At 37.7% G+C, this 26,020-nt stretch overlaps 1 protein-coding gene across 1 annotated transcript in view; it reads right to left on the minus strand.

The window, feature by feature from the left end:
- The window catches only part of alk (ALK receptor tyrosine kinase), a gene marked incomplete at both ends in the record, with an annotated part of 458,249 nt that overhangs the window by 235,871 nt on the left and 196,358 nt on the right, over window positions 1–26,020 (minus strand). Inside the window, one exon of the mRNA XM_081393742.1 lies at window positions 13,747–13,893. Coding sequence (XP_081249868.1) covers window positions 13,747–13,893 — 147 coding nt within the window. The remainder of the gene's footprint in view (window positions 1–13,746; window positions 13,894–26,020) is intronic.

Raw genomic sequence — 26,020 nt, forward strand, 5'->3', positions numbered from 1 at the left:
CCTTTTAACACACAACAGCAACATGGCCTTCTTGAACGGAGTGTGGAGTCAGCCTACGTTTCCATGGTTACAGGAGCTGGTGAGCTCAGTGCTGAACATTTCTGCTCTACCTGGATAGCCAATCCAGGAGAAAGAGAAAAATCTCTTGCGGTAGAATTACCAAATGCTTTTTGAAGCACTCCTTTGAAATCCAGAGATATACAGTACATTGGAGGGCAACTTTTTTGAACTAATATGAGGCAGTAAATAAATTCTTGTGAGATACACACAGAATGGACTAGGAAAACATGTTAAATTTGCCCCTTGAGTAGATCTTGAATCCTCAGTGTTGGCCAGAAGATGTTCCTTTACTATTTTAAAATGAGAAAATCGATTACACATTACTTCGACAGTCCACTTTAGACATTCTCATAACTATACATTGCAACTACATGTCAACTAACTCTCATTAGAGTATTACTAGACTGTTAAGTTAGGGTTAGTAAGTCGAATAAGTTCACATGTAGTTGCAAAGTTACTAAGTCAGTAGAATGTCTAAAGTGGACCATCAAAATAAAGACCAGAAAATTTACCAAATTCACTCTAAACAGAAGGAAAGGATGTGGTTTTGGTACATATTCACGCTATTGCTGGTTTCACAATGTTTACTATTATTATGATTACAATCACTATGAAAATCTGTTGTTATTTAATCATAAAATGGCCTTGCATTTGTTGCTCTTTAAAAGGTGTCTAATATTTTTTCTAAATAAACAAGTGACTTTCAACTTTATTTTCACTTTTCTTTGTCACTATTACATGTAGGGCTTGACATGAACTATTTTGCTCACCGGCCACTGTGGCTAGTGGTTTTCCAGAGTTACTAGTCTTTCATTGGCCACAATTTTGAAATTGATACCATGGATATATAGGTCATATAGATATTTTTTATATTATCTCATAATTTGGTAGCGGGTATATTCAGCTGCTGTCACTTTAAGATCTGACGCACGGATCCATTATACTGTTACACGTGTGATTTCTTTCTCAACTGTTTACATTCATATAAAACATTACTGCATTTACTTGAATACTCGTCAACTCACAATACACAATCCCACACCCTGTAACAACAACAATATTCATCCCGAGCAAATAAAATGAGTAAGTGAGGGGAGGTGGATTTGTGTGTATCTCGCTGTCGGGATAACAGCTGTCGCTGTCTAATCTGCAGAAAGCATGTATTGGAAGAGTTTCAGATATTTGAGTATCTATATGTATCGAAACATTTATATTTTTGATAACACTACGTTGCATTTGGATTCAACCGGTTGAAAAATTGTCAGGTGTTAACATCAAGCCCCGCATGACAGTTATGTTGCTCTGAAGGGTTGACAGGTCTACTTGTGGGATTTTTCATGACTTTATCAGACATATTTATAAGTACTCTATGAAACTCTAAAAGTTCCCCTTTGGTATATTATTCCATACTTTTTGGAGGTTCCATTGCAATCAGCCTAAACTTATACAGTGTTTAGACACCGAGCATCTTGGAATTAATTGAATAGTATTACTAGCCTAGTTGTTTATGTGAAATTAGTGTCTATTGAAAGAAATAACATTTATATATATATATATATTTCTTTTTTTCTTTTTTTTCTAGATATAACATTACCGTAGTGATTGATCTGAAGAGCTCCAGAGCTTTCAGCACCTTGACACTTAATCATTAGCGAGTTACAATATAGCCAATGAAGAAATTTCCACTCTGAGTTAAACCAAGCTCCACATGCATTATTTAGTTCAGTTTAGCAGCATTCTACTGGAGCTTCTCTGTATTGGTTTTACTGTTATATAAAGACAGCAATCTGAAAACAGAGCCAGCAGAACAATGGATACCACTGGGGCCATTAAACAAGCTTTGCAATCCATTCTTACAGTCTTCCAAAATTACAATGCAACAGTTTGGTAACATGTATCGTGCTAAACGCGTGATGTATAGTTGTAAGATTCTAAAAAAAGTGACATGTAGGGCGATTGCGCTTCAGGCAACCCGAGTTCTTGCAGACCTTTCCCGATCCCGTCCTCCTCTCTCTCCCACTTGCTTTCCGTCTCTCTATCCTATCCTATTGAAAAACGCATAAGGTTGGAGGAGTGGCCAAGAGGTTAGCACACATGCTACAGACAGAAATAACACCATTATAAATCATGCCAAAAGGTCACTTGGGCCACCATATTTCAAGTTGTCTGATTTATTTTTATAGAGGGCAGAAAGTATGGCTCTGTATAACTATCTAATCACATTTGGTGTCTTTACACACATTGTTTCAAGATGGACGACAGTGACGTTAAAACACCATTGGTTCTAAACAACATACATTACTTGACTTTAAACCTGCCATGCCAATTGATTCAAGAGCTGTAGTGGAGAGGAAGATTGTTAATGAACAGCAACGTATTGTTCATCCCACATCATGCTTTATTGTGTTCTGTAGCCTTTTAACTGTTGTCATAAGGAGAATAATGTTGAGATTATTCAAAATTTCTCCTTTGGGGCTCAACAGTGAAATGTGAATCTGGAAGAACATGAGGGTGAACTATTCTTTATATAAAACCTTGTTTTAGATAAGATGTGTCAGACCCACGCTGAGGGAGTTGACAGTAAAGGTCATGTGTTCCAGCTGTCAACAGCAATCTTAGGTCTCCACAGGTAAAGAGGGTGTTTAGGTTCAGCAGAGGGAGCCAGATCCCTGGGCACGGCATTCTACACCCCACGTGAGGAATAAACAGATGAATAAATAGATGTGTTTAGTTAGAACTTCCATTAGCCACTTGTTTGACATGGGCCGCTGCCACTAAAACTTCCCTGGAATGCAATAGCTATAGCTGCAGAAACCTATTAAAAGTGACAATTCCTAAAGCTGAAGCAGAACTGCAGTTGAGCTGTGCTCTGCTATTCAATGCATAAAATATTCAGATTTGACTGGAAATGATGATTTATATTTTTAGTGTGGGCGAAGGTCAGTGAGACGTGTAAGGGCACCAGCTTGATTTGTTCTCCAAAAAAAAAAAAAAAATTGCTGTGCAAACCCCTTTTTTTCTCTTCTTTTTTTCTTATAATATGTCCTCTCTGCCTGCCAATATGTAATGAAATGTGTAAAAAAAAAAAAAAACATTTTGATTGTTATTTCAATATGTACTCAGTTCAATGTAAACTGGCATAGTATGTCAGATTTACAAATAGTGTACAAATGGAAACTATGGGAGCTTGTTTCCGCCACAGAATAAAACATTTTAAGAGATAATTGCGACTTTTTATCTCACAATTGCAAGTTTACATCTCGCAATTCTGACTTTATTTCTCAGAATTTCGAGATATAAAGTCAGAATTCTGTGAAATAAAGTCGCAATTGCGTGTTATAAAGTCAGAATTGCGAGATAAACTATTCTGAGGTAAAAAAAAAAAAAAAAAGTCCGTCTTTTTCCCCCCTTAGAATTGGACTTTATATCTCACAATTGTGAGTTTATATCTCACAATTCTGAGAAAATATGTCAGAATTGCGAGATATAAACTCGCAATTGCGTGTTATAAAGTCAGAATTGCGTGATATAAAGTCGCAATTGCGAAAAAAAGTCAGAATTCTGACTTTATAACTCGCAATTTCGACTTTATTTCACGCAATTCTGACTTTACATCTCGCAATTCTGACTTTATAACACGCAATTGCGACTTTATTTCACGCAATTGTGACTTTACATCTCGCAATTCTGACTTTATTTCACGCAATTCTGACTTTGTATCTCGCAATTCTGAGAAATAAAGTCAGAATTGCGAGATAAAAAGTCACAATTATCATTTTTTTTTTTTTTTTGTGGCGGAAACAAGCTTCCATAGGAAACAGCCTAAAGATTTAAATAAATAAAAATTATGCTTAGTTTAGTTGTCTTTTGTTCCCATGCATTTGTCTCATGTCTCTAGTTCAGTTTAGTCTTGAATAATCCCTAGCTTGTTCCCTTTATTTACTGTACTTATTACATTCACCTGTCGGTCATTTGTTCCCTCATTACTACCTGTGTATTTCAACTCTTCGGATATGTTTACACAACATCGTTTTCAGCTGAAAGTGGAAAACTTTTTATGCATTTTGGACATTCATTTACATGACAACGGCGTTTTCTGGGCCTGAAAACACAAGCTTTTGAAAATGACACTTTTACCGTCTCCATGTAAACAACAAAAACGTGAATTTGTGAAAACGGTATTACATGTTCGCAGGGTGTTTCGCAGACAAGCAAAAAAAATATATGATTTTTGCAGATCCATGTGAACGGGGGTTGTTTTGACAAGTGCTAGGCTGGGTCCATATGTTGCGATCCCTACGGCTATCCCAAAAGTGTATTTTCCACGGTATGGCTCCCTGCGGCGAGCCCGTGTCTTCCCTTGGCAGAGCCTGGGAAGCCCTGTCCTATCTCCGCCTCAATGTGCGGGAGGATCAGGGGCTTTTGTCTAGGCACTGGAAGGTGGCAGCACTAGTGGCGTTTCAATAGGGATCCCAATCAGTCGTAATGTCGACTGCGTCGAACGTTAGCGACTGAAAGGGAACGTCTCGGTTACGTATGTAACCCTCGATCCCTGAAGGAGGGAACGGAGATGTAGTCCCGTCGTCACTATTGCTGGACCACCTCTGACTCCGGGCACCGCTCGGCACCTCAGCGAAAAACAACTGGTGCGTGCATCCACTTCCGTATTCATACCCTCGCTGCGGGGCGGAGCGTGTGATGCAATTCACGCATGCCAATGTGCATTGGCTCGTTTTAACAACACTCGAAGATGACAGGCTCCCAATCAGTCGTATCCCAATCAGATGATCCCAAATCAGTCGTAGCGTCGACTACGTCTCCGTTCCCTCCTTCAGGGAACGAGGGTTACGTATGTAACCGAGACGTTTCCACTGTTCATTGTGCTGTGTCTTCTGAGTTTTACGTTGTTGCTAGTGAATATTCTTGCTCTGAATCATTAGATTAAAGACTGTTTTTGTAATACTCTCCTGAGTCGTGTGCTCTCTACAGCAATGTGGACGGGCCCCTACTTATTTACGCCCCAAGGGCCGGGCTTCGGGACAATTTTCACATCATAGTTCACACGTGGGCCGGGCCTCAGGCCTGTTTTATGCTTATCCTTTTTTATATTTTAGACATTAATTAAAAGAAAATATGAGAAGTTTGCCGATGGAAAAACAAACATAGAATGACATTTTATAACCTATTCCACTGACATATGACTGACACATGACAGTCTGCTCACGCAAACGCACACAGAAGGTTTCCCGGCGGCACAATCCACCATGTACATTAGACTGGCTCGCTCTGTGTTTAGTGTCCCCGCCAGCTGCAGTAGTAGCGAGCGTGTCTTCTGCGCAGCTGGAAGAGTTATAGAAGAAAGGAGGACTGGATTAAAATCTTCCACTGTGGATGCTGTGCTTTTTCTCCATGATGCTCTGAAAGCGACTGGTTCTTAGCCATGTTAGGAGGCTGTCTTGTTGCTTTTCGTTTGATTGGACTTTATTTTCATTAGTCTAACTGTTGGAAACTATTGGAAATAAGAATGGCCATGTTCTGTAGTGAAGACTTGATTTTTGAGGTAAAATAACCTGCATGTTTTTTTTTTTTTAGATTGTACAGCTCATTTCGTTTGCGAGCGCTGTTGCGACTGCGAGCAGCAGAGCAGCCTGCTTCAGCTTTTCAAAAATGGCGTTTTACTGTGGTTGTGATAATAAATGTTTAAACTAACTGTCTGTGATATGCTTGAAGTGTTTTATATCTATGGATTTTTTGTAGCCATGTAAAGTGTTGATTTGAGAGGCTAAATTGATCAAAAATGTTTAACTCGCTGCCAGTGGCTTGGTAGTCATTAAAAAAAATTAAATTAAATTTTAACAAAAATTGCTCCGAACCTATGTCTAAATTAACTTTATAAAGAAATGAAAAGAAACATATCTACTTTGCCAATATTCTTATGAGCTGTCGGACATGGGTCGGGCTAGGGCCTGAGCGTCTCGGGCCCTAGATTCGAGGCCTGTGCAGGGCTCTTTAATGACAGCTTTACAATTAATTATACACACACAAGAATTATTTATATTAGGAAATAAACAGGGCAGAATTGCACAGTCAAAATGCTAAGGGAAAAAACTTAATTGGTTAATGGTATGTTCTCTTACACTATACAGTGAAAAAGTGTGATGGATCTAATGGGACAATTGATCTAAATGTATGTATTTGGAAAGTGAAAAAGAACATTATACACAATTTACAGTAAAAAAAATAGTTAATTGACATCCCCAGAATTATGTGACAGCTTACATTTGATGTTTTTCATTTAATTGAGGAGAGTTCTCATCAGCTATGTACAGTACATTAGGGTTTTATGTTGCACCATATGTTTTCAAATGAATCTTTATTGTATATTTGTTTTGTATCAGGCGTTACCATGCGAGTTTTGTATTTGTATGACATTGCATAGTCTATATTTTAGTATTTACCTCGACTTGTAGTGATAAACTTTGATTCATCATGTATCTTTCTCCAGTTTGTATGGACTGTGTATTATAAAGGTTAAAAGAAAGGTTAAAAAAATAATTTTGGTAACTTGCTCATTTAAATAAATTCATGATTTGTTTAAGTTAAGTCTGTTGCATCTGTATTTTTAAGGTAAAGTTCTGGCAACCATATCTGGCAAACATGATATAATGGCAACCATTTTTTTTTTTTTTTTTTACTTTTTTTTTTTTTGCTCAAGGATTCAAAAATAAGTTAAAGATTCCAATAATTGTAAAGGTGCATAACTTTATTGCGTACACTGCCAAAAGTGAATAGAGCTCATTCCCATAGATACTGTGGTGCCAAGATATCGCAGGGCCCCCTAAGGGACCCCAAAGGGTCATGTTGAGCCTCTATACACTAGCCTATGTGAAAAGTTCTCATTCCTGGTCTCTATGATGCTTTGAATTAGAGATATGGCTGGGGCCCTCAAGGGCTTTTAAGCCCACATTTACATTACATGGTTCAAGGGACCCAATTCCAATTTTTTCCTCCTATGTGGCACAGATCAGAAATGACCCACAAACATGTGAGCAGGAAAAAAGCATGTGGATTCCGATATTCTCAGATCGGTTTCAGGCCTCATTCATGTGGAAATAGATCTGATATGAATCAGATACAGTATGTGCATTGCGTCAGCTATGTAAGCATACAGATCCAGATCAGATATTCCCTTGTCAATGCAAGTCATATGTCATTGAAATAGCGATGGTGGTGAATGACATCAACTCAGGGGGACAGCAACCACGATCACATAACTCTTTTCAGTGGCGCAGTGGATAAAGGATAAAGGCTCAACCCAGTGGAGTCATGCAGAAGACCAATGTTTTACTGACCTTTTAAGGTAGTGCGGAAAGCATGTATTATAATTGAATCTGTGTTCATCGCATATTGTGCCAGGTCAGTATGTCTACAATGGGTTGTTTTTCCAAGTGAAAGCAAAAAAAAAAAAAAAAATAGTGACATGTGAAGGCCAATTATGGTAACCCTTACTTGAAATTTGTCCTCTGCATTTAACCCATGCAAATTAGTGCACAAACATTAGGAGTAGTGAGTAGTGAACACACACACAAACTGCAAACCGTGGACACACCCGGACCAGTGGGCAGCCATTTTGCTGTGGCGCCCGGGGAGTGATTGAGGGTTGTCTGTGCCTGACAAACACAGAAAGGGTCAAAAAGTGGTGACAGTTTGCTGTTCTTTATTATGATGAATGTTTTTTTATCATTTTTTTTTTTTAGATGTGCACATACCGTGTCAATTTGTTCAATTATTAAACTATCATGTCATGTGAAAATGTTAGAATCTGTTTAATGTTATGATGAGGGAAATATTAAACACAAAACTGGAGATCAAACATCACTGTGGGACACCAGAGTGACAAGCGACCGCAGATGCTCTGTGTTTGTTCTTCTGCCTCCCTCGATCCGACCAGTGCAGACGTCAACCTGCAGTTCTCACCACACAAACTTAGTTTCATTATCTGAGGTTGATTAAGCAGAAAAGCCAAGGGCGCCTGAAAAAGAAAGGCTGTGATGTTCACGTCGTGCTGGGCAAAGTTAAGGTTGAGCTGTTGATGGGAGAGGTCAGATATCTTTCATCAGTGCGGCACAACTATGTCATACTGTGGTGCTGGTTTCTTTTGTCAAAACAAAATTAGATGTTTTCACCCAAGTGTACTGTGTGTGTTTTTTTTTGTGTTTTTTTTTTTATGGTCGTGATGTACTATGGATAGAACACAACTCTCCGTTTACAGTTTCTTTTTTGGCCAACACAAAATATCCCTAAAGCAGGTAAACAACCAATAATTATATCCATGCAAATGTGTCTAAGCCCTCAATCCCAGGGCTAGGTTGGTTCTTCATGGACTCCATTAAAAAACATGGTGCATACTCAGAGACTAACACACTTCAACCCTACATTGTTGGGCATCCCTGGAATCACAAAGAGCTGCGGTCTGCTTCATCAGCCTGAGCAAACAAATCAACTGAACCACCTTGGCAGTACAGGGTTCAACTCCTGTTTTCCTTAGCCAGCGAATGTTGTCTGGACACTGCATGCATGATTAAAAGTCAATGCTCAATTATTTTGCTGTAATCTCTATGTGAGCACTTCTATGCTGAGAATATGCAAGTGCAACTATCCTTGCAAACAGAAGATGCATGCCAAGAAGTGATGAATGCATGATAGCCTTGCTTTCCAAAATATTGTAGCAGAATGAAAACTTTTTATGATGATGGATGCAATTGTGTTGATGTTAAAATATTGCACATAAAGCTGTGATCGGGAAAAAAATAAATAAGCTATTAAGTATAAGCTAATAAATAAGCTGTAGGTTGATGGCATTCCATTTGTTTGAGCATTTTGACTAAAGGCCTGTCTCACGAAGAAAGTTTAACAAACAGAATTGGTTTTGAGTTGACAGAAATAAAAGAATCAATCAAGTTTATTTCGGGTTCAGCGGTTTCACAAAGCTATTAACATCCTTTGTCAATGCAGGGTTTGGTCCTGAGTTCTCTGATTCGCTTTTTTCCTGAATATCAAAAGAACATTCATAAATCCAGGTTATATAGTTCAAAATGTATATATTAATAAGCTAAACAAACATAGGAAAAATTTAATGAATAAACTTTTATACATTCATTTGGAAGCTTATTTATATTATATTTACATTTAATTTAAATTAAAAGCGAATTATTAATTGTCCATCATTAATTTTAATTAATCATTATAAACCAATAGGATTTCAGATCTTCCAATGCTTACTGTCAAAGTTTTAATGTTGACAAATTATAAAAGATAAATGATTTATAATTATTATATAAGCAACAAATAAATCATTGTTAAAAGTCAGGCAATTTCGTCGTAAGTTATTTAATCTAAAATGAATTCCCTGTGAAGTTTGCTTTAATTAGGAGCAAGAAATACAGGGTGACATTATTGTGTCAAACAGCTACTGTACTCAAACCCTGCCCTAGAGGAAGCTAGCCGTGCAGTGTCGAACACCAGTGAAGACCATTTGGTGAATGTAAAAAACTTTGTTTGGTGATTCTACTTGTGCAGAAATGACACATGTTGCCTTTAATGTTTTGTCCAAAGGCTGGACTTGAACCAAGCTTTGAGGTAATGTTTTCTTCCGGTGAGGATCTATGCAAATTGTCTCATCTCAGCAGTGATCTGTACCAGTTCCGCTCTCCACCACCTGTTCTCTGGGCATGCAGACTGAAAACTCCCCTGAGTCCATAGACTCCTAAAGCTGCTGTGGAATTAATGTTCTGTGATCATCCCGGGCTTCGACCGCTCCAGTTTGCTATTCAAATAATGAAATAATGAGCTCTATATTGCTTTCATGAATGGTGTTAAGCATGCTAATGGGGTAAACGTCAACTCCACATTAATCTGTGCAAGTTTTTTGCAAGATTGTACACACCCACCGAATCATGTCCCCCAGGACCCCGAGTTATAGCCATTTATTAAAGGGATAGTTTACCCAAAAATGAAAATGTTGTCATTTACTCACCCTTGAAGGGGTCCTATTATGCTTTTCCACTTTTTTACGTTTAGCTAGTGTGCAATGTTACTGTGTGTGCATGAAAAAGACCTGCAAATCCACTCCAAAGGGAGATATTTTATTGAACAGAATCCCATTTTCAAGAACTTCAACACAATTTTTCTGGATCTAATGAAGTCTCAATGTTATTAATTTAAATAATCTGTGCCCACAGAATATGCAAAAAAGGACTGGTTGAGCTGCATTAGAGAATACAGAGTTGTCGTCAAAGAGATGCTGATTTTTTCCACAATGTTTCCAAAACTCATTTGTTTGACCTTCCTAAGGCTGAAGATCTTAGAGTGGTTAAAACTTATTTTCAACACTGTTCCTGATGAATCATTCATTCCTCCGGATGAATATCGTTCGTGTTACAAGGCTTGAATTCCGGCATGGGATTGCATGTATTGTGCATAATTTGACAAAATTCTGCAGATTTTGATAAAAAAAAAAATCAAAAAGCCGCCTCTCAGTCCTAAATGGAGTTATTTTTCGCTGCTTATTGCGCTTAGTCAAATACACACAAAATAATGTCAAAATGCCGGACTTGGTGAGTATTCACGTAAACACAGTCAGTTATGCTTTAAGTGGATGTAAAAAGTTGAAAAAGAAAACGCATGTGTAAGTATAATGGATCTGTGTGTCAGATCTTAAAGTGACAGCAGCCCAATAAACCTGCAGCCAAATTATGAGATATTAAAAATATCTATATGGCAGTTTTTCTCTATGGTATCGATGCAAAAATTATGGCCAGTGAAAATGCTGAATGGCTAGTAACTTTGGAAAACCACTAGCCACAGTGGCTGGTGAGCAACAAAGTTGGTGTCAAGCTCTGCTTAGGCAGCCAAGTTTTATTGAAATTCCAATTTGCCAGTGGTGAAGTGCACCTTTATATGTCTTTGAGAATGAAATCTTGGCGGTAAATAAATAAATTATATCACCTGACATTTGAGAAAAATGGAAGAAAAAAAAATCTCATACTGTAAAAAAAATATGTATCATACTGTACTATACATGTATAAAGAAAACCAAAGAAATACTACCAGAGGTCTTAACCTTCAAATACAACTGACTTCCTGCAATGACCTACCCTAGTTCGCCTCGTTACACTGACCTCCCCAAAAGCCACTTCGTTCCCAGGCTGCTCAGCCTTCCCTGGTGACAGCCATGCACTACAGGAAGTCTCCAAAGAATGTTAGGGCACCAGCCAATAGAAAAGTAAATAGCCCTGGCATTTCACTCACTGCATTCATCAAACTTTCCATCCTCTATTTCCCTTCACATATAAACCCATATGCCTGAGGACATATGGAGAGGAGGTGAGCGCAATCATTCACTGAAAGAGGGCAGGAATGATTTGGCCTGCCTGTTTTCATTCTCATTTCAACCAAGAGCATCAGTGCTTTTCCAGCTGGTATTTCTAGGCTGTTATTCTCAGAAAATCTTTACAGCCCTTCGTCTTTTTGAAGAACATAGTAGCATAAATAAATGACCTCTTCTCTTTATGTTATTACTCATGTTGATTAAGCTGTATCTTCAACTACTTTACTATAGACTTACAGTTGAACTCCCTTAAAAACATACGTACAATATGTACACTAGTTGTCAGCAATGTCCAACATGGATTCACATGCATCACATGAGAATGCTATTCTTTTGAATTCTGAATTTGGTTATACATCATTAAAAAAATTCCGTCCATCGGGATCTCATGAGTATTCCTGTGTATTTTTACGTAAAGTGGAAAGTTTGGTTCTACCACACGTACATTTACTTATGTTCTCATACAAAATATGTAAAAATGGTACCACTTTTGACATTTTTGCTATATATATACACAGTATAAAGAAATATATATATATATATATATATGGCTATAATGCTATATTGTTACTAAAAGTGTCATTTCCATACACATTCCTGCATTTCATGCTTTATATAAATATATTCTCTATAAAATTATTATGTTTTGGCTAAGGGGTAGGGTTAAGTGAACTACAATTTATCTATAATATGGTACAAGTGCAATTATACAAACATTTATGATGTAAAAGATTCATACGTATTTTAGGTTTCTTAAGCTGTAAATACGTCAGAATGTTTACATTTAAATGTTGTCAATACATCCATATTGTATGTTTCAGCATCTTTTAAACGTACAGAAATATACGTTTTGCACTTGTACATGGTATCAATGCCTTCTTATTGAGAATGAGCCCAGGCTGTTCCATCCCATCTCAAATCACCAATTGTTTTGTGAGGGTGCTGAAAATGACACCTTTTTAAAAAGTACCATTAGCCAAAAGCTCATTTTCATAGCTAGCATTTTATGTATTCTAATAATAAACTCACATAATTGATATTTAAACACTAAGGACTTCATTATCATAATTTAAAAATGAATAATATATTTATGATGGAGTATCATATTTTGAGATTGAGAGTCTTGGTCTCGGACATGGAAAAGTAGTAAACATATGTACAAATATGATACATTTCCAAGACCTTAAAATGGTGTAATAAAATATTAGCCAAAAAAAAAAAAAAAGTGTAAAGAAAAAATTCTGTAAAATAAAATAGTTTATAGTTAAAGAAACGCCTATGAATGAATCTCTAATCAGGTCTTTCCACTGGCCTGCAGAAAAAAAAAAAAAAAAAACATTATGAATATGCTATATCTACATCTCGACATATGGGTCAACTCACAAGTACTTTCCGGGCTGTTTGGTTTATTTCGTTTTATTTATTTATTTTGAAACCTTTAAATTGCAGAATAATGTTCAAGAGTGTTTTGTTGACAAAAAGAGACTTCGATCTACATTGTAGTTTCTTTTCTCATTTTGCAGAGCATGATCATTTTATAATGTGTGGGATTCCTGCCGTGTGAAAAGAACAAGAGAACACACAGAGCCAGTGATTGAACAGCAAGTGCAACGGCTGCATTTGTCTTTCAAGTGCATGATGTGCGCCTGAAGAGTTTGTGATTCCAGCCTTCTCTGCAACCTGACTCTCTAATGAGGCTTTCTTAACTCTTGCACCCCATTTATTTCCCCTTCAATTTCTCTTTTATTCTGGATCTTATTCATATCATTTCAATTCTGCCTCATTTCAACTCGCTATTCCCCCCTGAGAAAAGATGAAATGATTATTGTTACTGTACGGTGAAGTTCTTTGTTCTGTTCAGTATTTTACTCAACCACATCACACCACTAAGTTAAATTTGAATGGTTCAAAGTTTGTAAAGAAGAGAGCTTCATGAAAAGTTGTAATGGGAAACTTTTTTAAAATTTTGCTTTAGGTGGATATGAGAGACTTAATGAAAGTCCCTTTAAACTTCTCATAATTAATTTATTTATCAGATGTGTCTGGGAATTAAAAATACCTCAAACATAGCGCCAGATAAAGGTGGTAGCTCTCAGTTAAAGTTGCACTAAAAATAAAGTTGTGCAGTCAATACCATATGGGGATATTTCACCTAACAAGACCCCTAAAATTCATTTAGTTGTTGTAACCAAATGTAGTCAGGTTGATTCAGTCTTATTTTGATATTTTTGACTTTAATAAAAAAAAAACATTTAGATCTTGCCACACATTGCACACTGTTGGGAACGTGTCTTTACCTTCCTTCCACCCCTGGGAACTTGCTTTTGTCTTTGCCATTGTCTGGTCTTTGGCCCAGGAGTCCTCCGCTGATGTTAAACTCCAGGCGAACTCAGGATAATATCCAGCAGGCCCATGGTCACATGACTTTCCCTTTGTTGTGCAATCTGGAAAAGAAGAAGAAAAATATCTGACTAATATTTGTTCTGTAGACTAGAGACCTTCAGTCTTCCTCCTGGGGACTCACTGTCCTGCAGAGTTTAGCTCCATAATCAAACAAACCTGAACCTGCTAGTCGAGCTCTTCAGGATGGCTTGAAAATCACAGGCAGGTGAGATGAAGCAGGTTGGATATAAACTTTGAAGGACAGAAGGTCCCCTGTAGTAGGGTTAAAGCTGCTAGACATTTAGAAATAAATCTCCATTAAAACACACTCTTTAACCTTACATTGGTCTCCAAACCTAATCTGGGGTGCGTTGCCTATACATCAACATAACTCGCTGCTTGACTACCATACAATGCATTGTTTAAGAGATCAGCGAGCAAGTCAAGACTGTTTCCCGAAACCCCATTGTCGCAAATTTGACATTCAACCATGTTGGTTAATGATCATGCAGGTGTTGGAGTAATAACTTGTTTTCAGATCGAATTAATGCTAGATTGTTTTGCTAGAAATTATGGACATGTCATCTGAGGACTATTTATTTCTGTTCTCAGTTATTTTGCTTTATTTCCAGATTCAATATCGTTCTTACATAGTAGAGCACATACAAACATGCACACTCTTCAAAAACCCAGCTGTAAATCCCTTGACAAACTAAAAGATGTAACTGACATTTGAGCATATTTGAAATAAAAGATATAGATTGTACCAAATGTCAGCTTGCTTATTTTGATCAAGATAAGGTCATGCAAACAAGAAACTCTGCTTCTAACCACATGCCGAGAACTGTCATTCCAAACACACAACTTTGCACCAACTTTGCTGATAATGATGGAACTTGCGACCATAGTTGGCTAACGATGCTTTTGGGAAACACACCCCAGGCTGGTCTGTTGGCAGATTTACAGGACTACAGGAGTTTTGGGCACTCTTTGATTGGCCAGGATAAGCCAGCTGCACAGCTAAAACCATCTTAAACTAGTTGAGACCAGCAAACCAAAATAGGTTGGTTGAATCTAGGCTCATTGGGAAAAACGTGCCTATACCTAGATTTTTACAAAACTTCAAAAACATACCTACACATGCAATTCACTGCAATTTCCAGCTGAAATGAACACTAGCAGGCAGTAAAACACCAACAACTTCTATTTCTTCTTACAAAAATTATAGTAACAAATTACTGATTAATAAAAATGGTTCGTTGCACAATACTATGGTATGACCTCACCTTCATAACAAAATAGCACATTTCTATGTCTGTCTAATGCTAATTTCAAAGCTAGCATTAAAAGAAAGTAATACAATCCAACAGCAAGACCAGCTGCAGCAGCAATTGTGTGTCCTCCCTCGAACTCACTGTGTTTTCATCGAGATCCTAAAGTGCGGCATGTGAAGCAAAACATATCGTGAGAGAAGGCAATGCCTCCATCGCACTATGATTAACTCATTACACTGTCAATGTGACAATACCCAACAATCATGGTCTTTTCATCACTATGATTGGCTGATTATTCTGTCAAAGTTGATTACAGCCTCTCTTGCTCGCAACCATAGACTGTAAAGAAAGATGAACGATGCCCCTTCACTCTCTTCCATTGGTGAGAAGTAAAGCCGGCAGTGTCCCGATATGCCGCTGACATCTTTGGACCTGAGTCTGCGCAGTAGCGATTTCAGGACCTGAGTCTGCGCAGTAGCGATCTCGGGACCTGAGTCTGCGCAGTAGCGATCTCGGGACCTGAGTTTGCGCAGTAGCGATCTTGAGACCTGAGTCTGCGCACAAGCGATCTCGGGACCTGAGTCTGCGCACAAGCGATCTCGGGATCTGAGTCTGTGCAGTAGCGATCTCGAGACCTGAGTCTGCGCAGTAGTGATCTCGAGACCTGAGTCTGCGCAGTAGCGATCTCGGGACCTGAGTCTGCGCAGTAGCGATCTCGAGACCTGAGTCTGCGCAGTAGTGATCTCGAGACCTGAGTCTGCGCAGAAGCGATCTCGGGACCTGAGTCTGCGCAGAAGCGATCTCGGGACCAGAGTCTGCGCAGAAGCGATCTCGGGACCAGAGTCTGCGCAGAAGCGATCTCGGGACCTGAGTCTGCGCAGTAGAGATCTCGGGACCTGAGTCTGCGCAGTAGCGATCTCGGGACCTGAGTTTGCGCAGTAGCGATCTTGAGACCTGAGTCTGCGCACAAGCGATCTCGGGACCTGAGTCTGCGCACAAGCGATCTCGGGATCTGAGTCTGTGCAGTAGCGATCTCGAGACCTGAGTCTGCGCAGTAGTGATCTCGAGACCTGAGTCTGCGCAGTAGCGATCTCGGGACCTGAGTCTGCGCAGTAGCGATCTCGAGACCTGAGTCTGCGCAGTAGTGATCTCGAGACCTGAGTCTGCGCAGAAGCGATCTCGGGACCTGAGTCTGCGCAGAAGCGATCTCGGGACCAGAGTCTGCGCAGAAGCGATCTCGGGACCAGAGTCTGCGCAGAAGCGATCTCGGGACCTGAGTCTGCGCAGTAGAGATCTCGGGACCTGAGTCTGCGCAGTAGCGATCTCGGGACCTGAGTCTGCGCAGTAGCGATCTCGGGACCTGAGTCTGCGCAGTAGCGATCTCGAGACCTGAGTCTGCGCAGAAGCGATCTCGGGACCTGAGTCTGCGCAGTAGTGATCTCGAGACCTGAGTCTGCGCAGTAGCGATCTCGGGACCTGAGTCTGCGCAGTAGCGATCTCGAGACCTGAGTCTGCGCAGTAGCGATCTCGAGACCTGAGTCTGCGCAGTAGCGATCTCGAGACCTGAGTCTGCGCAGTAGCGATCTCGGGACCTGAGTCTGCGCAGTAGCGATCTCGAGACCTGAGTCTGCGCAGTAGCGATCTCGAGACCTGAGTCTGCGCAGAAGCGATCTCGGGACCTGAGTCTGCGCAGAAGCGATCTCGGGACCAGAGTCTGCGCAGAAGCGATCTCGGGACCTGAGTCTGCGCAGTAGCGATCTCGAGACCTGAGTCTGCGCAGTAGCGATCTCGAGACCTGAGTCTGCGCAGTAGTGATCTCGGGACCTGAGTCTGCGCAGAAGCGATCTCGGGATCTGAGTCTGCGCAGAAGCGATCTCGGGACCTGAGTCTGCGCAGTAGTGATCTCGAGACCTGAGTCTGCGCAGTAGCGATCTCGGGACCTGAGTCTGCGCAGTAGCGATCAATAAGTAAAGCCACGAAATCAAGGCCCCGCCCTCACTCTCACAGAATCAATCGCAAGCACACTTTTTTTTTTTTTTTTTATTATAGAAATTTAGATATTAAATTTAAAGCTACAATCTCCTCAGTCCTCCGACGATCCCGAAAGAAAAAAAAGTCTGTTGGTGCTTCAGTGACTACTTCGCTCAGAGAACCTGTCAATCACAGACGCTTTGAGACGCTTTGGCTTCACTTTTCAGGGCTTGTGCGGCACGCTTGCTCGCAACAGGTCCGAAAATCTGTGGAGGACGTTGATTAATTTCCAAAGAAATTGCACACTCATCATACATCACATTCAGTTACATTCAGATCTAAATAAACTTGAATTTATGATCTGTGAGTAAGCTTGGTTAAGTTAAAGGTTCACTTGTAGTGTTTACTGAGGATTTATTGACTACAGATCAAAAAAGAAGGTGACCATAGTGTACTGTAAATTATGATTTTTACCTGGTAAATTGTGAACAAACAATCTTTGTAAACCAACCTTTTTAATCATAATTATCTTAATGTTCTGACAGGACATGAATATTCTGAAAAAGTTCAACTTGTTTAACTGTGTGCCATTTGTGTATAGACTGACTGTCGCCTGTTCTCACATCTGTGTCCCCATCTTCACAGATGGATCTAATTAAAACGTATTGCTTAAGGTCAAAGACTGTGTTGAGGTGACGGATGAAATGTGTCTTCAAAAGGACAAATGATCATAGCTGTGCCACAGTTTGTACTGAAATGGATGTCATTGGTTCAGTCAGGAGTGTAATTTGATTGGCTTCCTAGCCCAGTTAGATGGACAAGAAAAGTCATTATATCCATCAAGCCTGTTAAATGTGCTTTGAACTTTGAAGGTCTATTAAATTGTAAAGAGAAAAAAAAAGGTTTTAAATCATGTCCATTGATGAAAATTAAATCTGTTAGTAGAAAAAAAAATAATAATAATATCAAACCATTGGAAATAAAAGTACTCATAGATGAAGAAATATCCCTACATGAAAACCTTATCTTCAAAAGGCTGGCATATGTTAATAAATGTAAATGCAGCTAGATTTTAGAGTCTTAAATTAGAGCAGATACAGTCACATAAGGTTTTAATTCAATAATGTGTCAAAGTGAGTACATTAGCATAACTTATCTCATAAGCTTTCCACATAGTTCTGTACTGATAATAATTTTAACACTGTTATTCACATAAATGTGAATGTCAAATCCATTCTTCAGGAACTTTAGCATGATCATTATGTTCACAGCTATTTCCCACACTTTTCCTGCGGTTTTTCATGCATTCCTGTATCCGTTTATTCTGCTAGAGTGGCTTTCAAACCGTTCCAACTGTGTTATGTTCCAACCACACATTCGTCTTGTATTCACTGGAGTGTTAAAAGCACCGGTGGGACCAGGTTGTTTATCAGAGGACTGCTGGTTGAAGCCCCAGGTGCCACACAAATATGCGTGTTTTCTATTCTTTTGCACGGTGTGTGTGTGTGTGTGTGTGTGTGTGTGCTTCCTTGGTACATAATTTGGTGCTTCCATTGTTAAGGAAGGCAAATCCCATAGGAAAAAATATCGCCCAGAGGTTATGCTCTTTCATAGCTCAGACTTAATGGAGTTCTTTGTTATGTTTCATTTATGATTTTTTTTTTTTATTATTAAATACCTTCTGCTTTTCCAGTTCAATGCGCTGGAACAACTTTAAGTAGTAGTAGTAGTAATAGTAGTACTCAAAAATAGGCTGATTTTCCCAAAATGTTTTCCGCCTATTGGCAAGATTTTAGATTGGCATCCCCTACCCCACTAAAACACTAAATCACTTAGTTGACAGAAGAACATTGTAAAGTTAGTGGCATCCAAAAATCAAGGATCTATGGTTTTAAAACTGCACTTTACTGGACTTCATTGTGACGAAGTAAACTCAAGCAGCAATATAAGTTAAATAAAGCAAAGTTATAGAACCTTAACACTTTCCCTGCCCTTTGACAGAATTTTCTGTCATTTAAGAGACAACGCTTGCCCGCCATTGACGGTTTTCCGTGTTTTCACTGTTATACAGAAGGGGGCGCTATTATGCATCTTCTGAAAGAGTACAGAATTTCTGGATCAAAACACTGGCAACAAAAAAGGAGCAGAAACAAGCAATAAAAGCATTGTTTTTGCATGTTGTTAGAGGGAAAAAAAAGTTTTTTTTTTTTTTTTATGAAACCAACCCACATTTAAATGCTGATTAAAAAAGTATGCATGAATCTAGATTTAAAAAATAAAAATAAAATAAAAATAACAGAGGTCCTGTTATTTCTTAGATATTCATACAACAAAATTCTGGGGGCCATGACATTTTAGTGAAAATTATGAATAAAAATAAATAAATAAACAAACATTTACAGTGGCTGGCAACTTAAATAAAATGCTGGTGGGGAAAGAGTTAAGTTTATTGTAAGGAAAATATACTACACAAAATTTGAATAATAAAAAAATACATAACATTCATTAGTGTGCTGAATTTTTTTTTTAGAATTTCCTATTTTTAATGCAGAAATTGCAAGTAAATTTCACAAATAATTACAAAGAAACGGCAAGTATCACATTGAAATAAATGTGATTTTTTTTTTTTTTTTTTTTTTACACATAAAATGTGTAGAAAGACTGAAATAGTATTTTCTCACAAAGCATCATGTCCTGTCCAGTTTTCAAAATTATATTCAATGTTTTCAAATGACTGCCACAAAATTAGCAAAATATTGTAGGCTACTACACTCTAAAAAAATATGGTTCTTTAAAACTTCTTTACTCATAGTAACAGTTTGATTTAGTACCGTGTCGTCCTGATGAACCCTTTATATGCTGAAATGGTTCTTTGTGTTAGAGTTCAGGGTTCGTTATTCCCGCCTTTTTGTTTTTCAAATCTGTAACTGTCAAAGCTCCCTCATTACTGATTTACTGGAGCTCAGCCATACACACACTGTCAACATACTCTCAACAGGTAAATTATTTATTTCTTAAAATGTCTGTAAATTATAACTTTAAAAATTGTAACAATCATTTCCTAACAATCATATCTTTTTCTCTTTTTAGTTTAAAAGAACATGTAAGCGTGAGCAGCGATGTTCAGTTAACGATACTCATCTTCTCTTCACCACAAAGTAACAGAGATATGGAATTTATGATCCATATTGTTCGATTTTTTTTTTTTATTTATTATGACTTTATGCCTAAACATACCCAGTCACAAAACAAACATTAAAGCTATACCATGACTTTATATCCCTTTTTCCTTTTAACATGGTGAAGGGATCATAGGTAAGGTCTTCATTAACATAATAGTTTTTACATTATCACGATGTAACTCTACACGATGTAACTCTAAACTCAATTGTGTATTTCAGATGCTGTCACATATCATACCCTCATCATCTGCAGAGAGAAACTGCCTCTCAGAATACACACATAATGAAGATTTAAAGACATCATAGGGGATTGTGAAGATATTTCACTGGAACTTGGTCTTCATTACATCTATATCGTGTTCGATGTCAGTTGGTATTTATTAATGTATTCAGCCAGCAACTGCTATTAGAGCACTGTCATGTTTGCTACAATCTGCCATGTCAATAAAAAATAAAAGTACCTAAATGACACAACATGCTGTTTTTTTATTATTATAATTTTTTATATAAAATGCAAATAGAGGCAACAAGATATAAGACCAGGTAGATAGAGGGCTAAAAAAAATCAATATTAATACATTATTTATAAAACATACTGTATTATTAATAATAGTAATATTAATAATATGAAGATACTAATATACTAATATTAATGAAAATAAATATTGTTGAAAAGGTTATTTATAACACCATTAAGGTTCTATATAGCACTTTCAAAGCATGGTTCTTAATGGAACCTTATAAAAAGGGTTCTATTTCGCACCAAAAGGGTTCTGCTATTGTTACAAGCCGAACAACCCTAATTTGGTATTGATCACATTAAAATGTTAATATGCCATATTTCGATAATGATAGATACCAAATTGGCAAAAAAAAAAAAAAAAAAAAAAAATCAAATCAAAGCTTATGTTTTAAAATCAAAACAGAATTTGAAAGTGAAACCACACATGAGAGAGCACATCTCTCGAGCCGCAACAGAACAGAGAACCGGCAGTTTATGAGAGCTGCTGCTGGCACACAATAATCTGTCTCGTGGACAGCATAACACACATAAGCACTTACTGTAAGCACTGTCAGAAATGAGGGAGGTTAGTGGCACAACAGATATCATTTTACACCCTGAGATGAAAAGATATAAATGTCTGTGACTTTTGAAAAACAATCAAACATTGTTTGAGTTCCCTGATCAGCCTGACTTATAACAATGTTGAATCCACCAGTACTACGGTAAGTGTTTGGGGTGAGTTTAGCGTTTTTTCCAACCAAGTGTTAGGTAATCTGTTTGAAATCTGTTTCCAATTCCATTTATCTTTAAGCATGCGCATTTATACATAATAATGAAAATGCACAACATAACATTTGTTCTTAGTAGGATCTGATGATAAATGTTTGTGTTTATATTAAAAAGTTTTGAATGCAATTATGTATCTTGGTTTCAAACATTTTAAGAATTCAAAGATTCAATTCATTTTTTGTTTTTTATCACACTTTAGATTAGGGTCTAATTCTCATTCTAACTACGACTTTTGCTAATTACTTCTTATTAATAGTTGGTAAGGTAGTTGGTAAGTTTAGGTATTGGGTGATTAAGGGATGTAGAATATGGTCATGCAGAATAAGGCATTAATACTGTATGTGATTTAGAAGTACTAATAAACAGCCAATATTCTAGTAATATGCATGCTAATAAGCAACTCGTTAATCGTGAGAATTGGACCTAAACTAAAGTGTTATCTATTTTTCCTCAACAAATTTGTTTATATATATATATATATATATATATATATATATATATATATATATATATATATATATATATATATATATATATATATATATATATATATATATATATATATATATATATATATATATATATATATAAAGAATAAGCTTCTAAATTTCATTAGGACTTTTTTGTTCCACATTATGTAGTTCATGTTTTTTAAAGAGCTATTTCTCCCTGATCTGACCATTCTAGTCAAGTCAAGTCAAGTCAAGTTTATTTATATAGCGCTTTTCACAACATATCATTCCATCATTTGCGCTCCCGGGGGCGGTTAAGCGCAAAGAGGAGGCTTGTTCCGGCGCAAACGTTCCCTGGTGCTATTTTGCAGGTTCAGAAAACAATTCCGCCACTGACCAGGAAAAACCTCGTCTAAAGTCAGTGGCGTGTTGCGCATGTTATTCAAATGCTATTTTAAGGGCACATGCCTGGCCATAATCAATGTAGCGTGTGCACAACGCGCATGCACTTTGCTTATCTAATCTACACACAGACGCAGCAGTTCTCATTTTTAGAAAACCATACATTATTACAAGGAAAAATATTAACACACGAGGGAAATCACTGTGGTGTCCATGAAGATGTGAAAAAATAGGCATAAATCTAGCTTACACATTTACCCAAATTATTATACGCCTGTTTAACCGAAGCTAATTTGGGTGGGTTTCTCCCATACCCAATGTCACTTCTTTGTCTTTTACGGCCCTGACGAGAATTTTGGTCTCCTCAGCTGTGAACCGCTCCTGGCGTGTGCCTGGAAAATCCGCCGTTATAATAGCGATCCACCATGGAACAAGCGTGCCTGCTCTTAAAGGGAATGTGAGATGACGCTCTGATTGGTTTATTTCACGTTACGCCCAAACCACACCAATGAATAATAAAGCTACTTCAGACCAACCCATTTTAGATTTGCGTCGGGCGCAAGAGTCATTTATCCCGCCGGGAAAATAGCAACAGCGCCCAAGACCCGCCCACAAAGTTACTTGCGTTTCGCGCTTGATACTTGCGTTTCAGATCGTTAAAACAGGGTCCCATATGTGAAAGCACTTTAGCGCGTGCTGCTCCTGCACCGCATATGCACCACATACGCACTGCACATGGAGTATGTGAGAAACGGGCGTTAGGTTATTTGTCAAAACATTTCAGTTCACCGTTCATCCAAAGTGGTGCTCTCTGTCTAACAATATCAGGTTTTAAAATATGCTGCATTAGAGCTTGTTAATATTTCATGACTTAACACTGGTGAAACTGACAGATTTTAGAGAACATTCCTGACCTTTTTTTTTCCACTAAGAGATTATCAACCACAACTGAGTCTGCGATGATGGTGAATCATTTGTTCAAACCGTTATAATGGTGGATAAATGCCAGAGGGAAACTTAGGTCTCAATGAGAAGTGAAATGCAGTGATGGCTCTTTTTCAAGGTTGAAGAATAAGAACTTTAAAATAAATTGATTTCAGAAAGATTTTTTTTTTTTTCTCTCTGATGGGACATGTTGCTCTGAGCTCTCACATTCAATTGGTTGCAGGTCACCAGTTTCATTGAGAGAGTGTGATATTAACCTTTACTGATACACTCTAAGAATAAAATGTCAGCAATCTAGACACATACTACACACAGAATAAGCCTTAAAACTGTCATTTGAGAAATTAGTTCCTTATTTTTTGAGACAAAAGAGTTTGATGTACTGTGAAAACATACTGTAACTAAAAAAACTCCTACAAGACAATCTATTGAAACTATGCATGTTTGAAATGTCAGAAAATCTGATAGAATCTGTGTATAGCAATGCACATTATTCTGAAGTAGGATAAACTTAACAGGAACTTACAACATGTACTGTACCTTGAATGTGCAACAATGTGCATTTCTCTGGATAAGTGTCTGTAAAATGCATAAATGTAAACCTTTAGTCTGCTCATTATTTGTACAGTAAAGCAAATCATTTATTTTTTTACATTGTACTCAATTTTACCCTGGGAATCAAACTCATGACCCATTGCTAGCACCATTCTCTAATGCTTGAGCTTTTTCTCATGGACAGTTATCTGTCTACTAAAAAAAAAAAATGTCAAAACCCCACATATATAATGTTTTGACAGTAAAAGACAGTGAGGGCTTTTGTTACAACTGTATCTCCATGTCTCCATCTACAAGTATAGTTGTAACACTATGTACAGTTTTACTCATTTTAAATGCACAAAATTAGACATTATAGGCAACATTTCAATACAGAAAAGACTTTGAAATATTTTCACATTTTATACTTTGACAGTTATTAATGTATTCCATTACAACTCTAGGTCTAGCCTATACCAAAATAATGAAGAAGTGATCCCTTTGTGCAGAACATTTCAGAGTGGATTGTTCTGTGAATCTGTTTTATGAATGCAGTGCAGGCTTCGCATTAGCTGTTATTAAAGGAAGTGCAGACTGTATATTGGACCTGACATCAAACCCACAGCTTGTATGTGAAAACAACAAAGTGCTCTTGTCAGTTCATTTTACATGTGAAGATGGTGTTTACATCAGGTTTTATAAGCACATCAGCAAAAACAACTTGTTTCATAAGGGTCAGCAAGAGGGTAGACAACAGTCATGAAAAATCTGCTGGGTTGGCAGCACTCTAACCGATATGGATGATTGATCTTTGGAGATTCAACTCTTAAATGATTCTTATAGAGTTTGATGTAAGCATGTTGCTAAGCTAATAACACAGTACAGAAAACACATCACACATTTTAGGTAACATACAAGGTCCAAGATCCGAAGCAAATGTAACACTAATCACCATTGTGGTGACTTAAAAACAATAACAGTACTAAAGAATATAATTTCTTACAGTGGCATGATTAAAGACAACTTTATAATGCCAATTTACAGTAAAACAGGAAATGTAAATTACTGTAATGTCAGCATCATTTTGCTGTTGATTAACAGTAATTCGTACAAAAATGACCCAGCATGCATTAATTTCACTGTTAATTTCTGGCTACATTAATTTATTGTAAAATAATACTCTTAAATCCTAAATTCCTGGCATATTTTTTTTTACACTGTGGGATTGCCTTCATTTTGAAGGATACATGCAACGTTTGGGGAAAAAAATAAGGTATCCTAAATATACTGCAGATCTCTTGTGTCCTTGGTCTCCGAAACCACACTCTTAAATGGCGTTTCTCCACCCTGCTTGTTCCAAATGAGGCTGAGAGAAATGATTCAACAAAGCCTGCAACAAGTTCTGGATGTGTCACACGCCTCCTGCACCCACCATAGTGGCTATCTAAGGGAGAATTGATGACTTACCAGATGGCCAAGGACACAGATTTTATTGGCCATTTATCCTCATTTAGACCCCTCACTTATCTAATGTCTTAATTCCCTGAATGTGTGATCATATCCCCTTTGACACTCGTTGAAGCAAACACTTAAGAGTCGATCAGTCACAATGACCCTGGAAATGGCTGCAATTAAACTCTGAACATCTCTGGTTTCAAGTAAAGGTTTCCTTGAGCTTTGTTTCCTCACCTATTCACATCAAAAAACATCACAAACCAGTGGAACTAGTGGAAAACACAAGATGACAGCATTTCACAAACTAAAATTGCTCTACATGCATAACTTATGTTTTACACACTGTCAGATGATAATAAAAAAATTATTTACTCGCTTGTCAGAAAGCTTTTGCAAATATTTCCATCATCATATAGGTAAGCCAATTTTTTTTGCGGTATAAACCTTTAAACCTTTATGAAGCTTCAGAAAAGGCTGTTTTATTTCAGTAGATCTCTACTCAAAGCATTCAGTTAAAAATCCTTATGCTGACAATGTCACCCATTTGTTATATATAATGGTGCTTATTAGAGACAGAGAGACTATTATGCAGAACATTTTAGCTCTGACATGATTCAATGTACTGTGTAAATGATTAAAAGACCTTTTCAGGGGACAAAAGGGTCCTTTAGTTTTAAATG

Source organism: Scardinius erythrophthalmus, assembly GCF_964197995.2.
Source record: "Scardinius erythrophthalmus genome assembly, chromosome: 19".
Classification (NCBI taxonomy): domain Eukaryota; kingdom Metazoa; phylum Chordata; class Actinopteri; order Cypriniformes; family Leuciscidae; genus Scardinius; species Scardinius erythrophthalmus.